This window comes from Ochotona princeps, chromosome 16 (genome assembly GCF_030435755.1).
Source record: "Ochotona princeps isolate mOchPri1 chromosome 16, mOchPri1.hap1, whole genome shotgun sequence".
Taxonomy (NCBI): Eukaryota; Metazoa; Chordata; class Mammalia; order Lagomorpha; family Ochotonidae; genus Ochotona; species Ochotona princeps.
Window position 1 is genome coordinate 47,276,883 of NC_080847.1, and position 16,286 is coordinate 47,293,168.

The window sequence follows — 16,286 nt, forward strand, 5'->3', positions numbered from 1 at the left end:
CCAGTGCTACTGCCTCCTAGGAGGAGGGGAGAGATTGCAATTCCTTCCCACAGCGAGTCAGGGAGCTGCGGCGTTTCCTGCTGCTGCCACCAACATGCCCCACCCCTAGCCCCTGATGTGGGACCCCAGACACAGCTTTGCACCCGGATTCACCAGTTCCCCCTTGCCAGTTGCAGGGGCCTTCCGGAGGTGGGCAGCAACAGGAGGCTCTGCCTGTGCTCTGCCAGCCTCGCATCCTCACGGTCAGGCTGGTCCTGTGATGAGCAGTGGACAGCAAGGCCGTTGACTCTGCATTCAGATAAAGTGACCAGTACCGCTCCTGTGGTGCGTCTCAGCACCCGCACTAACAGGGCAGCCACCGCTTGGCCTGCCCCCACGCAGCGGTGCGGTCATTCTCTCACTCTGCCTCTCAACTGGCACCGGGACTTCCTCCCAGCCTGGCTCCCTCAGGACATCTCCCAGTGGGGCTCCTGTGAGCCCGTCTCCTGCTCCCTGGCCCCACCTGTGCTGCGCCCCGGCAAGCGAGGCTGTGGCCAAATGGCCTGGACTATCTAGGAGCGGACAGGCCCCCCACCTCTCCATGGAGGGCAGGTCAGAGAGTCCAGGCTGCTGTCAGAGTCGCCTACAAGGCCTCAGCGGGCACTGCTGCGGGCTGCTTCCCTCCTCAAGGCCTCCACCTCAGGTGCACCTGCTGAAGCTGTGCATAATAAAAGGACAGCGCTAATGGGATTTCTCGCAATTTCAGAGCTGTTCTCCCATCTCAGTGGTTTATTCTAAGACAGTTAGCACACAGCCACAACACCCATCTTACCTCATTAAATAATAAGCACTTCATATTAATAAAAATATTCTTATCTTGGGACGACCCTTGTAGCACTGCAGGATAAACCTGCAGCACTGTGGGGATGCCAGTTCAATTCCCGGCTGCTCCACTTCCTCCCCAGCTCCCTGCTGGTGCACCTGGGAAAGCAGCAGAGGGCGGCCTGAGTACCTGGGCCTCTGCATCCATCTGGGAGTGATAGTGACATATGTATTTTTTTTCTCAGCATAAATCAGAACAGTAGTAGTAAAGAAATACTCCCCAAATAAAGGCTGGTCTTGGCCCTCTTGTAATTGCCTGGAACATATGACCCCAGCAGGAGCCATTGGTTAAATCTTGGCACACACCAGGAAGAGGTGGGCATGGCATTTGGCCTCGTGCCAAGAGGCTGCAGTGCCTGTCCTCGGGGGACCCCCTTTGCTGGCCCGCCAGGGTACTGCCCTCCCTGGGTTCTGCGGGGGTGTAGGGGGAGGTTTCTGGGCTGTCCATGGACTGTATTTCTTCAGACACTGGTGCACTGGGGACAAAGATAGGGGACCTTAATTCAGAGTCCTTGGGGTATTGGAGAAGTGAGGAGGGCCGCTTGGTGGTGGTAGGATGGGAGGGAGGGAGAGTGCAAATCGGGGTGGCCTGGGTACCCCGCTGCCTGACTCCGAGCTGCCTGTGAGTTTACTCAGGTGCACAGTGTTGAATCCTGTTGCCTGTGGGCATCCTGAGCCCCCAAAATTCTAGCTAGGAGTTCCCGCTTCCACCCCCACAAGGCCAGGCCCCGAGCTTCGCTCTCAGTTCCCCAGGAGGATGGGCATTAATGTTTAACTTGCTGGGAAGAAAACAGGCAGAGGCCCCAGCAGGAGGGGCACCTGCTGGTTGCAGCTACCCAGCTCGCCAGGGCCCCCATCTCTGCAGCCATGGCTTGGCTTGGCTTGCCACAGGCACAGCCCTGCTCACAGAGTGGGTGGGCAATCCTCCCACCATGACTCTGGACATTCATGGCCACCCTACGGCCACTGGAGAAGCCCTGGAAGCTACCTGGCCCCTCCTGGCCCCACCCCGCATTTCCAGACTTGGCCCAGCCTCAGCCAAACCGGATGGGAACCAGGATGTATGGAGTCTCTCAGACCCCCTGGAACCTCGAACAATGAGCTGGAGGAGGGTTGGGGAGAGGGCTAAGTTTTAGTCCTACTCTGGCCCCCCTGCAAGGGCCCCCAGCTGGCCCTGGGTATAAACCAGCCTGGCCAGCGGGAGATGGGGCAGTCATGGGGCTGCTATGGCTACTGCTGGTGGGTAAGTGAGCACGTGATGGGGCAGGGGGCTGGCTGCAGGTGGTGGGCCCAGCCCTGAGCTGCTGTTGTCCCCTCAGCCCTGCAGAGCCCTGGAGCGATTTGGAGCAAGGAGCCTGGAGGTGAGGCTGGGAGCGCTCTCCCCAGCTTGGAGTAGGGGACAGGGAGGCTATAAGGAGTTGAAGGGAGTACCCACTCCAGCGGCCTCAGGCGTCTCTATGTCCCCCCCCAGCTCCCCTGCTGTACCCCTACGGGCGGGAGCAGGGTGATGAGGTGCTGGCCCCTGAGGACGATGGCTGCTCTGACGCGCTACAGCTGCTGGAACCCTTCACGCTCTTCAGGGTCCCCCACAGGACAGCCTACGTGAGCCCTCACCCCTGTCCCCTACCCCACCGCTGCCCTCCCATGCTCTCTCCCCTCCCTGCCCCAAGCCCAGCTCCCTCCTCCCCCACCCCTCCCCACTCTGTCCTCCTGGGGGTAGCCGTGTCCCTCCTGCCCTCTGACCAATGACACCCCTTCCTCCCCCAACACACTGCACCCAGACTCACCCTCCCTCGCCCCTGCCAGGTGTGCACCAATGGATTGGTGTCCTTTGGGGAGCCAGTGGCCCTGTTCACCCCCGAGGCGTTTCCTCTGGAGACAGGCCAGGCCTTTGTGGCCCCGTTTTGGGCTGATGCGTCCACGACCAGTGGAGGCCACGTGTGGTACCGACAGAGCCGCCAGCCGGAGCTGCTGCAGCGTGTGGCTGAGGACCTGGCCACTGCCTTCCCTGGTGGCCCTCCCAGCCCTCATGCGCTGCTCATGGCCACCTGGGACCAAATCCCCTTCTATGGGTCTCTGGGCTCCCAGGTGAGGAAAGAAAAAGATATATAGAGAAACAGAAGGGGATACCATGTCACATGGACTCTGATGGAGGAAGCCATTCATGGCGACGGGACAGCTGGATGGGCCACAGGGGGTGTTGTGGGACCAGGCCCCAAAGTCTAGCTCCCTTCCTCCGGCCCCCACAGGTGAACACCTTCCAGCTGGTGCTGGCCATGGGCAATGGCACGTCCTGGGCACTGTTTCTCTACGATGACATCCAGTGGACCACAGGCGTGGCCAGTGGGGGGAGTCCCCACAACGGCCTGGGGGGCATCGCTGCGCAGGTGCATGGATGGGGGTGCCTGAAGAGGCTGCCTGAAGCCCTCGGCAGGGGGTGGGGAGATGGCCCTGCTAATGTTATCCTTGCATCACCCCCAGGCGGGCTTCAATAGCGGCCAGCAGAGGGAATACTTCACTGTCCCCGGCTCCCGCACAGCCAACATGCTGCACATAGTCGACACCAGTAATGTGGGTGTCCCTGGGTGCTGGGCCTTCCGCACAGACGTCTTTGCCGTTCCCAGTGGCTGTGCCTACCATGGTGAGATGGTATTTGCCGGAGAAGGGAGGGCCAGGGCCAAGTCCACAGCGATGCCAGTCCCCTCCTGCCCTAGCCACCCCCTGCCAGCCTCCCAAGGCCCTGCCCTCTTTCTCCACAGCCCAGTTCCTGCCCCTTGGGGCCTCCTTCTGGAACAGCAGTGACTGCAGCCACCGGTGCCACTGTGCACAGCAAGGCCAGGTGCAGTGCTGGCCGGAGGGCTGCCTGGTGGGCCAGCGCTGTGTACCTGCACACCCCTTCCAGCGCTGCCAGGCCCCTCGTGGCCCTTCCTGTCGTCTGGGCCCCCAAGGCCATCTGCAGACCCTCACTGGGGGGCAGTTGAGGCTCCAGCCTTGCCGTTTCGTCCTGGCCCTACTCCCAGGTGACGTCCGGGTTGAGGTGGAGCTGGGTGGAAAAACCCCGGAGCCAGCAATCCTGGTGCGACTGCTGGTGTCCGGCCAAGACTTGGTGGTGAGGTCAGACGGCCCAGCAGGACACGTAGTGGTGAGTGTGAACAGGGTCCAGGCCAGAGGGTAGCACAGGGTCCGGCCACTCAGAGGGGCGGGCAGTCACAGAGAGTGTCCGCAAGAAGAGTGAATGACTGAGGAGCAAAAGGCAGGTGGACAGTCAGAGAATTGGATGGCAAGAATGACAGGTGGAAAGATGGAGCAGGAGCGGGTGGTGGGCAGATGGCCAGACACACAGGGTGTCCAATGGGGTTGAGCTAACTGGTGAGAGACAGAGGGACTCATGGGGGCCATATGAAGAGATATATGGTGGTCCTGGATGGATGGAGCCCCCTGGAGATGTCTTTGGCATAGGTCCTGCCTCGTCTGTTTCAACCACCCTCAGCTACACAACTCCCCTTTTTAGTCTCCACCTTCTAATTCGCTGATCAAGCCCTAGATGACCTCATGGGACCCCCAGGTCCCCCAACCTACTGCCCCCACAAAGCCTACTGCCTCTCCCTAGCCCTTGTCTAGCCTGGTGCCACAGACCCGCTCCTGTGCCCCTCCCTCCAACAGCCACCAGCTAAACTCCCCCCCTCCCTCCATTTGCCCTCAGCCCTGCACTTAGGCAACCAAGCGCTGGGGGCCATGGCAACAAACTTGAAGGGCCATTTCACAGCAACCTGGGATGTTGACCTGCCCCCTCCCCAATGACCAGCTCTGGCCTGCTCTTCCCCTCCCCACTCCAGCCCAACCCTCCTCCCCAGGCTCACTTTCGACCAGTGAGCTCACTTCCTGTATCACTGGCAAGACCCCGGTAGGGACCCCTGAACCTACCCACCCTCACACCTTTTCCTGCCGTGCCCCCATATCCTCCTGACCACACTTGCCCATGGCAGACACCTCCCTCCCAGCCCTGTATCTTGCTGCACCTAGCTGTCCACTGCTAGGGCCCTGCCCCCCAGCGTCCTGGGCATGCCCAGCTGTCCCCTGCCTAGGGCCGCACCCCCAGTGCTGTGTACTGGCCCCACAGGTGAACAGACGCCTGCTCCCTGCACCCTTCTCCATCCCCGAGGCAGGCCTTGCTGTCCATGCGTGGGACTCAGCCACTCGCCTGGCCATGGACACGGGCCTTGAACTGTGGATCCAAGATGGGCATCTGGAACTCACCGTGCCAGAGATTCATGCTGCTGTCACCAGGGGCCTGTGTGGGCCTGAGGTCCTGACCCATCCGGGAACCCCCCAGCTGCAGCCCAGGCCACTGCAAGCCAGCTGGCAGGAGGCAGGGTCCTGCAGCTCCCCATGGCTGCACTGCCCGGAGCACTTGAGGGCCAGGTATGCAGGTCCCCAGGCCTGCGGGTGGCTCTCAGACCTCACAGGCCCTTTGGCAGCCTGCGCCTCGGCTATCCCTGTGGGCCCGTTCGTGGATAGCTGTGTGGAGGAGCTGTGTGCGACCAACGGCAGCCTGCCTGTCCTCTGTCAGGCACTGGCTGCCTTCGTGCGGGCATGCCAGGCAGCTGACATCTCCGTGGGTGCCTGGCGTGGTCCTGGCTTCTGTGGTGAGCTGCTGGGAAGGAGGGGATGGGAGGGAGGTAGCAAAGGAGGGATACACAGGTTGTGCACTGCACAAAACATGTCCCTTGGGGTCCAAGAGGAACTGGTGCCAATCTCTCTCTCTCTTTCTCTCCCCCTTTCCCTCTCCTTGATCCAGACCCATCCTGTCCTGAAAACAGCCACTGGGAGACATGTGCTGACATCTGCAGAGCCAGCTGTCCCCATGCGGAGGTGGCCTTGGCCTGTGGTGGCCCCTGCCGTGAGGGCTGTGTGTGCGACGCAGGCCACCTGTCCAGCAGTGGCACCTGTGTGACCCCTGCTGCCTGCGGCTGCCCTTGGCAGGGCCACATCCTGCCCCTGGGGGCACAGGAGCTAAGCCCCAACTGCCGGGAGCTGTGCCAGTGTAGGGAAGCTGGGCAGCCACCACACTGTCACCCCCAGACTTGTGCCCAGGGCACTGTGTGCCTCCTGTGGGCTGGGGCCTGGCACTGCAAAGTCCACAGAGGCAGCAGCTGGGTGTCGGGGGACCCCCACTACCGCACCTTTGATGGTGCTGCCTTCACGGCGCAGGGAGCCTGCCGCTATGTGCTGAGCCGTACCTGTCGCACCGTTCCTGAGGTACCAGCCTTTGTGGTCTGGGTGGACAACGAGTATCTGAGTCCCACGGCCAGCGTGACCGGGACACGGCAGATAGAGGTGGATGTCCACGGGGTGAAGGTGGTGATGGAGGCCCTGACTCCTGGGAGGGTACAGGTAAACTTGGGTGGGGACTTGGAGTCTTATCCTGGAGCTGTTGGGGGAAGGTCGGGGTGGGGGGGGGTCCCTGAGAGGCAATCAGGGAAACCACAGACATGCCTGGGTGAGTCTGATGGTGTCAGTCTGCCCTGTGTTTGCAGGTGAACGGGACCCTGGCTCACCTGCCCTTGCACCTGGCTGGAGGTCTTGTGCATGTCTACTTCAGCGGCTCCGGGGCGGTGCTGCAGACCAGTACGGGCCTCCTGGTCTCCTATGACTGGCGCCACCATGTGTCTGTTATGGTGCCAGAGACCTACGCAGGTGCCCTGTGCGGCCTGGGCGGGGACTTCAACGGGGACCCCCTGGATGACTTCCGCGCCCCTAATGGCTCCCTCCTGCACGATGCTGAGGCCTTTGTGTTCAGCTGGAAGGACCCAGCCTCCCCAGCCGGCTGCTGGGTCACAGGCCCCGCACCTCTGTGCCCACACGACACAGGAGGTCGGTATCAGTCGCTGGCCTTCTGCGGGTTGCTGGCTACCCGGAACGGACCCTTCCAGGCCTGCGATGAGCCGGCCGAGGCCCAAGTCCACATGGAGAACTGTGTTCATGACCTCTGTGCCACTGGGGGCTCGCGGCAGATCCTGTGTGAGGTGCTGGGAAGCTACGCCCAGCAGTGCCAGCGCCACGGCCTCCCTGTGCAGCCCTGGAGACACCTGGTAGACTGCGGTGAGTGGCACCTACAAGGGCAATGTGGCAGGTATGCCGGCTGGCATTCCTCTGCTGGCTGCTTTCAGAATCCGATTTTGCCGGTTTGCATAATGAATGTTCTCAGGATGGCTATTTCAGGCCTGGCACCATCAGGCACTTAAATGTGGCTGTGAGTCCCTGGCTTCACTGCCTCTGGCCCTCTTGGAGGCTGTGTGTGGGTCCAGGACAGGCTCACTCGCATAGAGCAGCTCCAGACCTCGTAACCACTCAGTTTCAGCTCAGCAGGAAGAGGCTCCGGTGGGTCTTAGAACAAGTTTAGTTGTGTCTTGGTGGCTTTGATGGGCTCCTTCTGGAGCCCATGCTGTGACCAGGGGCCTAGGATCCATTTGGCACCCCCACAGGATCTCAGGGGAGAATGCCGGGCATTGGCTGAGGCAAGGCTGGCAGTAGGCAATGGGTACTGGCTGGGGTCCAAAGAACAAATGTCCATTTCCCCTTGACAAGCGATTTCTGTCAACAGCGTAAAACAATCTTGCAAATTCTCCTGAGGGAGGCTGGTGGTAGAGGATACAGCATATTTGGGGCTTAGTTTGATTACTGCTGTAAGAAATTGCCCCAGATGTGGCAGTTTGAGCAATCCAGTTCTGTGGGTTGGAGGTCCCACATGGGTCTTGCCAGGCTAAGGTCAAAGTATAGATGGGGCCGAGCCACCCTTGGGGGTTGCAGGGGATACTCATGTCCTTCTGTGCTGGTTTTTGTGCCTGACTTTTCTGTCCCCACCTCCCCTGGGATGTTGTGCTCCGGGTCCAGACAGGGTCCCTGCACACACAGGTACTCGGTCCAGCACAGGACAGTGTTGCGGGTCCCAGGAGCCCCCTGCGGTCGCTGGCTCAGGATGGAGACCCCCTCCTTGTGTTGCTGACCCCTCCTGCCTTGCCTCTGGCCCCTCCTTCCACCTTCAAAGCCACTGCGAGCGCGGCATGTCCCTTGTGATCTTTGCATCTCTCCTGCTTGCTTCTGACCCTTTGGACTCCCACCTGGCAGAGGATGTGGCATTCCACCTCCCTTTGCCCCCAAGTAACACAGGTTCCCTCTCCCCTACCTCAAAGCCTGTGGCCATCACTCTGTATTGTCACTGTGCCCTGTTACACCAACACAGGATCCCGCCAGTGGATGGTGGAGGTCTCTGGGCCCCCACTACTGTGCTGAACATCCCAAATCTGTGCACACATGTAACACAGCTGAGAGCACACTCAGGCACTTCCTGTTCCATTGTATTTTATTTGTTAAAGCAGGGACTGCCCCACATTGACTGCAGGCTGGCATGGCCAGAAGTCAGCTGTGGGCACTTGGAGGTCCACCTGACCTTTATGTGCCTCAGTTTCGCATTGAACAAGCAGCCCAAGGATGATGATAGTGGTGCCTCCTTTTCCCGGGGGGCCGTGGTGAGAATCAGACAGTTGAATAGTTCCTGGTACCACGGTGAATGATAAGGACCAGCTATTAAATTGATCTTTGCAGTACATGGTTCCAGCCTTGCCCTGCCCCAGGTCAGAAGTCAGGATCCTGAGTCAGGCCGAGCCTGGGGGAAAGCCTGTGGTCAGCCCAGCCCCTCTTGCGTCCAGCTGGCAGCTGACCATCGGGCCTGACTCACCTTTGCACCTGCTGAGTGGGAGAGCGGCAATTCCACCGATGACCAGCAGAGGGAGGAAGGGACTGGTGGGTGTGTCCCCAGCGCACAGCCAGGCAGGCAGTGCTGGGGAACGGTGGTTGGGGGGTGGGTTTCCCGCAAGTGGCACTGGGAGAGGTGGGCACACATCAGCGACTGAGAAAGACCCAGACTCGGCCCTCATGTGTCTGAGTGGGCTGCGTTGTTCTCATAGGTGAGGAAGCAGCGGTCAGGGCTGTGATGGGGAAGCTTAGGTCCAGGGTTCCCATTAAGGCAGCCAGGGACAGGGCTGGCCCAGGAGGAAGGAGACGCCCCACCCGAGGCCAGAATCCTGCAGAAAAGGGCAGAGGAGGAGCGAGCTGCTCAGAAGCCCAGAGGGCGCGTGCAGCCCTGACAGGGAGTGAGAGGGCAATGAGAGATGATGCCAAGGCAGTGCCCCAAACTAGGCCTGCAGAGCTTCAGCGGTGGACAAGGGGTGAGAATTTTTATCCTGGGACCTAGAGATCCCAAATGCCCAGGACCCCTCCACCCCCATACTCCTCTCAGAAGAGCGCTGGTATGGCGTCTGTGTTGTGTCGGGGTCACTACTGTGTCGCAAACATGGAGTTTCTAACAGTGGAACTCAGCAGTCTTCTGTCTCCTGATCAACACCAGCCCTGCAGCCCTACTGCTCTGCAGTGAGACCCCAGCCATGTGCTGGCTGCCCCTTAGCCTCTCCTGGCTTGGGTTCACTGGCCACACCGGCCTCTCTGCCGCTTCTTCGAAACCCCCTGCTCGTTCCCACTCCGGGGAGTGGGGGCTGTGCTTGGGGCCTTCCCTGCCTCAAGCTCCCTTCCCCAGTTATCACACGTCTGTCTCCCCCTGTCACTCAGGGCTTGGCTCCAATGTCACCTCTTCCGGGAAGCTTCCTAGTCCCCTATACTGGGAGCAGCCTAGTATGGAGCCAGGTTTGGTCATGTGCCCCCGGCCCTCAGTTCCTCCCATTTGATGGGTCCTTCGTTATTTCTACACCTGGAGCAGCGCCAGCGCACCTGGGCTGGGCAGGACAGCTGGTGCTTAGGTCACTGGCTGCACATAGCAGGTGCAGTGCCAGATATGGCCTAGGGGGCCTTGCTGGTCCATCCCTGCTATAGAATAGCAGCTCAGTCTCGCCAGGAGAATGCCACCTGTCACAGCTATACACTGTCCTTGGCCCATAGTAGCTACTTGGTGAAAGCAGGGAGGGTCACGCTCCTGAGCAAGCTTTGGTGTCTCCATCAGTTTTTCCTGCAGATGCTCGTGGAGGCCTGTTGTGCCCTGGGCACTGGGGAGGCAGCGGGATACAGAGTTTGATCTGGGAGGAGTGCGGTCATGACCTTGTGTCTCCCTCTATCCCTCTCCCCAGAGCTGGCCTGCCCGCCCCACAGTCACTATGAACTCTGCGGTTCCTCTTGCCCCAGCTCCTGCGCTGAACCTGCACTGCCCGACAGCTGTCCCACGCCATGCCAGGAGGGTTGCCAGTGTGACCCTGGCTTCATGCTCAGTGGCACGGACTGTGTGCCCCCCACGCAGTGCGGCTGTTCCTTGGAGGGGCGCTACCACCTGCCCGGAGAGATCTTCTGGGCAGGGGAGCGCTGTGAGCGGCTCTGCTACTGTGAGGCCTCCACTGGCATGGTGCGGTGCTCCCCGTACTCCTGTGGGCCCGGGCAGCGCTGCGGGGTCCTCAGGGGTGTGTTTGGGTGCCACGCGCTCTCCCCTGGCACCTGCCAGGTGGCTGGACATGCACACATCATCGCCTTCGATGGGAGGCCAGTAGCGCTGCCCAGCACCTGTGCCTTGGTCCTCGCGGAGTCCTGCGGCGCCCCCGGCTTGCTGCCTGTCTTCAAGGTGGAGCTGCAGAAGGAGAACAGGTCACACAGCCCCCTCATGCTCATCTCAGGGGTCTCCATCCAGGTGAATGGGACCCTGGTCCAGCTGCAGAGGGACAGCCCGGGCATGGCGCAGGTGAGCAGGGCACCTGGATGGCATGTGGAATCCTTGCTCTCCCTGCCTCCAGGCCAGACATGGGGACCTCTTCCCATCGTTGCATGGCTTCAGTTTTTGCTACTCTGACTGTCCCCTTTGTCTGGCTCTATCTCACACGCTTTTCATTTAGCATGACAGAAATGCCCCTCCAGTCAACTTAAGAAAAAAAGGAATTTGGGGATGTGCATAATTAAAAAAAAAAATCTACAGGTCCCCAGATTCAGGCTGTCAGACAAGGTGTCTGGTCTCCGGCCCCAGCACTGAGCTCTGGTGTCCCCCACGTCTGATCGGACCCCAGCGAGTGAGGATAAAGATGACCGGCAGTGAGGCAAAGGCCCCTGGGAGGCGGGAGAAGCTCTTTCTGGAAAAGGCCCAGCTGGAGTCAAATGACCATCTCTGAGCCAGTCTTTGAGGAGCGGGTGATGGTCTGTCTCGGTCATGGGTTATACACGAGGGTGGGGTCGACTTCTGTGAACCGTGTGGATCCAGCCTTGGAGAGGGTAATGTTCTCGGACAATCATGAGATGGGTAGTTGGCTTGGCGTGCACGCATCCCCCATCTGGGGAGCACCTGGCTTATAATTTCGGCTTTCTACTAATGCAGATTCTGAGAGGCAGCAGGTTCAAGTCCTCGTACTCATCCACCCCGAAGCACCCCTGACAACACCCATGGGAGACTCAGACTGAGCTCCTGGCTCCCAACTTTGCTCTAATCCAGCCTTGGCTGATGAAACAATTGAGGGTAGATGGATCTCTCTTTCTTGCTCTCTCTCACCCCATCTTACTTTACCTTTCAAATAAATAGAATAAATTGTTTTAAAGGGGCTGGCAATGTGGAGTAGTGGGTTAAGCCACCCTATGATACCAGCATCCCATATGGACGCTGGATTTGTGTCCTGGCTGCTCCACTTGCAATCCAGCTCCCTGCTAATGACCTGGGAAAAGCAGCAGAGGGCGGCCCAGGTGTTTGGGCCCCTGTTAGTCGCAAGGGAGGCCCAGAAGAAGCTCCTGGCTTGAGGCTGGCCCAGGTCTGGCCAGGGTGGGCATTTGGGGTGTGAACCAGCAGACAGAAGATTTTTCTCTCTCCATTTCTCTCTCTCTGTGACTCTGCCTCAAATACATACATAAATCCTTTTAAAAAGTTTTGTTTAAAAAAATTTTTTGAAAAGGCAGATTTACAGAGAGAAGGACAGACGGAGATAAAGATGTTCCATCTGCTATTTCACCCTACAAGTGGCTGCAACGGCCGGAACTGAGCCAATCTGAAGCTAGGAGTTTCTTCTGGGTCTCCCACATGGGTGCAGGATCCCAAGGCTTTGGGCGGTCCTCGACTGCTTTCCCAGGCCTCAAGCAGGGAGCTGGATGGGAAGTGGAGCAGCCAGGATGTGACCTGGTGCCCATATGGGATCCTAGTGGATGCAAGATGAGGATTTAGCCACTAGGCTATCATGCTGAACCCATAAATAAATCTTTTAAAAGTTATAGAGAGTCCTGAAGAAGAATTGAATGCTGAGCAGGATGCGGATACGGTTGCTATCTGTGGCCCTCAGGTTGGGCCGCCTTGTGTCTGCCAAGGGCTGTGTGCATGGTTGCGACCTCATTCACCAGCTCCACAAAATTGCCAGCTTAAAACTTTCAAATGCTGGAGAGGTGTTGCATTTCGAGTTGAGCCCCTGCTATGTTGCAAGCAGCAAGAAGCCAGCAGCCGCACTCCGTTCTCTTCCCTGTCTCCCCAGGTCAACGGCGAGACAACGGCCCTCCCCGCCACGCTCCACGGGGGCAGCCTGGCCCTGCACTGGAACGGCCTCTCCTTCCTGTTGCTCTCCGACTTTGGGTTGTGGCTCAGCACCGACGCCTCCTACAGCCTCACTCTCAGGGTGCCCTTGCCCTACGCGGGACGCACCTGCGGGCTCTGCGGCAGCCTGGGCGGCCCCGGAGAGCCCCTCGGCCATGCCGGGCAGCCTGGCCAGCCCTGCGGCGCCGCCTGTGCGGCCGCCTGTGTCGCCTGTGAGGACCAGGACCAGGCTGTGTCCGCCAGGAGGCGCTGCTGGCTGCTGCGCGACCCCCAGGGACCCTTCAGCCCCTGCCACGTGCAGGTCGACCCCGGCCCCTACGTCTCCAGCTGCGTCAGGGACCTGTGTCTGGCAGGAGGCAGCGACCGCATCCTCTGCTCGGCCCTGCAAGCCTATGCCACCATCTGCCAGGGTGCCAATGTCACCCTCGGTGGCTGGCGCAATGCCTCCTTCTGCGGTATGTGGTGCTTGGGCGGATGGGGAGCTGAACCACAGACCTGAGACCCGCCCACCACCCACCTCCTAAGGCCTGACATGGTAGGGTCTGGCCCAGCCTCTGCCCAAACATACTAGAGCATGCACAGTCGGAATTCAGCTGCTTGCTCTATGTCCGAGTTCCCCCCACACAGACAGGCTAGGTGACTTTTGGGTCAGTGACCAGAGGTGCCCACTTCTCTAACACGGATCATGCTTGTTACATATGTCGCTTTCCAGGAACGGGGATGAGGGCTCCAAGTACCAAAACACCCTACAAGAGAGGGCCAATGGCTGTATTTCAGTACAAATATTTTTAAAAGAAATGTTTATTTATTGGAATGGCAGAGCCATAGAGAGAAGGAAGAGAGTGAGAGAGAGAGAGCGAGAGAGAGAGCGAGATCTTTCACGTGCTGGTTTACTTCTCCAAGGGCTGTAGCGATCAAGACTGGCCCAGGCGGAAGCCAGGAGCTTGGGACTCCTTCCTGTTCTCCCACGTGGGTGACAAGGGCCCCTGCACCCAAGGGGGAGACCTGGAAAAGCTGGCTTCAGACCAGCCTACCTGTACCCACTGCAACCATTTAGCGAGTGAGCTAGCAGAGGGAAGATCTTGCTCGCTATCTCTCCTTTCTCTCTGTAACTCTGCCTTTCAAGTAAACAAAAATAAATCAAAGAAAACAGCTGTTGTGACTCGCTCACCCCCAACGGGTGCCACTTGCCTGTCCCCATGGAGAAGCTGGCTGGTACCGTGAGCTCTGATCATCCCAAGACATCCTGTGCTGTTCCTGTCATGCCGGAGTTGGCCAGGACCTCAGTGGCTGCCTCTCAGAAGTCCCTGGCCAGTTCTGACACTAGGGTACCAAGGGAGCAGGTCCTGTTGTTTTTTTTCTCTCTCTCTCTGTATGTGTATGCATGCATGTTTGCAGCTCCCTTGTGCAAGCCAAAGCCACCCAAGCCCCTACTGGGGGTAAGGACCCTCCTAAAACCATGCCCCAGTCTCACATAGATTAGATCCAGATGGAGGGAGTTGTGCAAGGCTGTTGATTGGGGGAGGGGGAGGGTGGTGTCTACAGGGTAGGAAAGGCCAGCTGGAGGCTGTGGCTGGGAACAGCAGTGAGTTCCCAAGGTGCGTGCACATGCCAGGAGGTGCCCTCCCAGCCAGCTAGTCCACTTGCAGCACTGAGGAGCCCATAGGAGAGACAGGAGGCATGTGGAGGGCAGGGAGACCGGGCCCCAGAGGGCTTAAGCAGCATGTCTGAGTCCCGGGGCAGGGAAGTGGGGCAAGCACCTGCAGAAGTGACATCTCCTTACTCGGGATTTCTCCCTCCTGCTCAGCCGCCCAGTGTCCAAAGCACAGCCGCTACCAGCTCTGTCTAGACCCCAGCCAGGCGCGGCTCTGTGTCCCTGCCCAGCTGCAGGGGCTTGGTGGCCGTCCAGGCTGCGTGGAAGGCTGCGCCTGTGACAACACGCACCTGTGGGCCCGGGCTGAGTGTGTGGCCCCCGAGCAGTGTGGCTGCGTGCACGGCGGCCGCTCCTATCAGGTGAGCTGGGGTCAGGCTGACTCCGGGGCTCAGGAGCTCCCCAATCTAAGCTGCCTGGATTCAGCCACTGGGGCTGCCTCAGCTGCTAGCCCCAGAACTGCTGGCAATATTCGCCAAGCATGTTATCTGTGCTCAGTGGCTGCATTAGCCACCATTATTGAGTGCCTTTTAACTGCAGCTAAACGCATAGGTGATGATAATAGCCCCAGCTGTTGCAGCCCAGCCTTTGTGGCGCTGTGTGGTTGCTGGCGGTGGTGCGGCAGTCAGCACTGGAATCCGATGTCAGGGCTACCATCTGAGTCTTGATCCTATGTCAGGTACCAGGCTACTACCAGTGAGATAGGAACTGGAGTGCATGGGGCATCCTATTTTGTGTGTGTGTCTGGGTGGAGCAAAATATGCTAATAATGTATGGGTTGTGGCATGCATCTCCATGTGGGTAAGCATATTCAAATCGTGATGGTAGGATTACTAAAGGCCACTGTATGCTGGGCACTGGCCAGGCTCTTGTCATCATATAGTGATGGACAAGGGTGATGACAGTGGCTGTGTTTTGGTCACTGATGTGCCACCCTGCCGCCACAGTAGTTGCTCAGCATTTGTTGCATTATTGGAGGCTGTCACATCAGCTACTGTGTTGAGAGCTTGCTCATGGGTGGGGGTGAGAGGCTGGAGAGGCACTGAAGGCCTCACGTGTGGGTCGTGCTGACCCTCCAACAACCTTCCTGTTGTCCCATTGTGCAGAGAAGGAAACTGAGTCTCTGAGACGCACTGAGCTCTCCTGTAAGATGCACAGTTCTTACTCCCAAACCATACTCTCACCATTGCACTATGGTGTTGCCCAGCTGGACACTCAGGGGTCAGTTCAGCCCGGTTGGGCAACGGCTGCAGATCTGGCCTCTCTCTCGGCAGGTAGGAGAACTGGTCTGGCTAAATCGATGTACCCGCCGCTGCAGCTGTGACAGACTAGGGCATTTCCGCTGCAGCCCAGCCCGCTGCCCTGCAGGGGAGACCTGTGGGCTGCGGGCTGGCCGGCTGGGCTGCCAGAGCCCTCTGGCCACCTGCGTGGTCACTGGGGACCCTCACTACTTCACCTTCGATGGGGCCATTGCCCACTTCCAAGGCACCTGCTCGTATCACCTGGCTCACTCCTGTGGCCCGGAGCCTGCCCCCGGGGGCCTGAATTTCAGCGTGGAGGCTTCCAACAGGAACTTCCGTGGTCACCGAGTGTCCTTCCTGTACCGCGCCGAGGTGAAGCTCAGCGGGCCTGGACTGAAAACCCACGTGGTTCTGGAGCGAGGACGGCAAGTCCAGGTGATGGGGCCCGTCTAGGCCAGCCCCTCTGCTCACCCTCATCCATCTACCCACTGCATATCCATCTACCCCTCCCTGCAGCAACCCACTTCCCACCCACCTATTTGTACAGTCATCTATCAGCTCCTCGATCTCCATCCAGGGGCGGATCCATTCCTTCAGCCTTCTATCCTTCCATTCCTTGAGTGGTCCCTCCATCAACCCGCCCCTTAATCAAACCTCTGCTCCGTGGAGCCGTTTCTCCAACAATACACCTTGAGTGACCAGATAGAGGGGAGGCTGCTAGGACCACCCAGGCTGGAAGTCATTGTGGCTGGAATCCAGGAGAGGGTGGTGGGTAGTGGGAGGCATGGAGGATTCTGAAAACAGATGGAAGAGCAGGTGCCTGGTGGGAGAGAGGGTGGCTTCTCCAATGCCTTGCCGTTTGGCCTGGGAAGCCTGAAGCATGACGCTGTCCTAGCTCGGAGAGGGGCCGGGGCGGGGGACAGGCAATTCCGCAGCTCAGCTTCGGACGTGGGAATTCTGGAGTACCTCTCTGTCCTCCCCA

At 59.3% G+C, this 16,286-nt stretch overlaps 1 protein-coding gene across 1 annotated transcript; it reads left to right on the forward strand.

Moving 5' to 3' along the window:
• The first annotated feature begins 2,076 nt into the window (after positions 1-2,076).
• On the forward strand, positions 2,077-15,757 carry LOC131482252 (IgGFc-binding protein-like). Its single transcript, XM_058674854.1, has 14 exons — positions 2,077-2,104; positions 2,181-2,222; positions 2,333-2,463; positions 2,668-2,949; positions 3,111-3,248; positions 3,343-3,502; positions 3,882-3,970; positions 4,961-5,507; positions 5,660-6,255; positions 6,399-6,963; positions 9,999-10,597; positions 12,354-12,867; positions 14,220-14,425; positions 15,338-15,757. Exons 1-14 carry the CDS (start codon positions 2,077-2,079, stop codon positions 15,755-15,757), a joined length of 4,317 nt encoding a protein of 1,438 aa, XP_058530837.1.
• Positions 15,758-16,286: the final 529 nt, after the last annotated feature.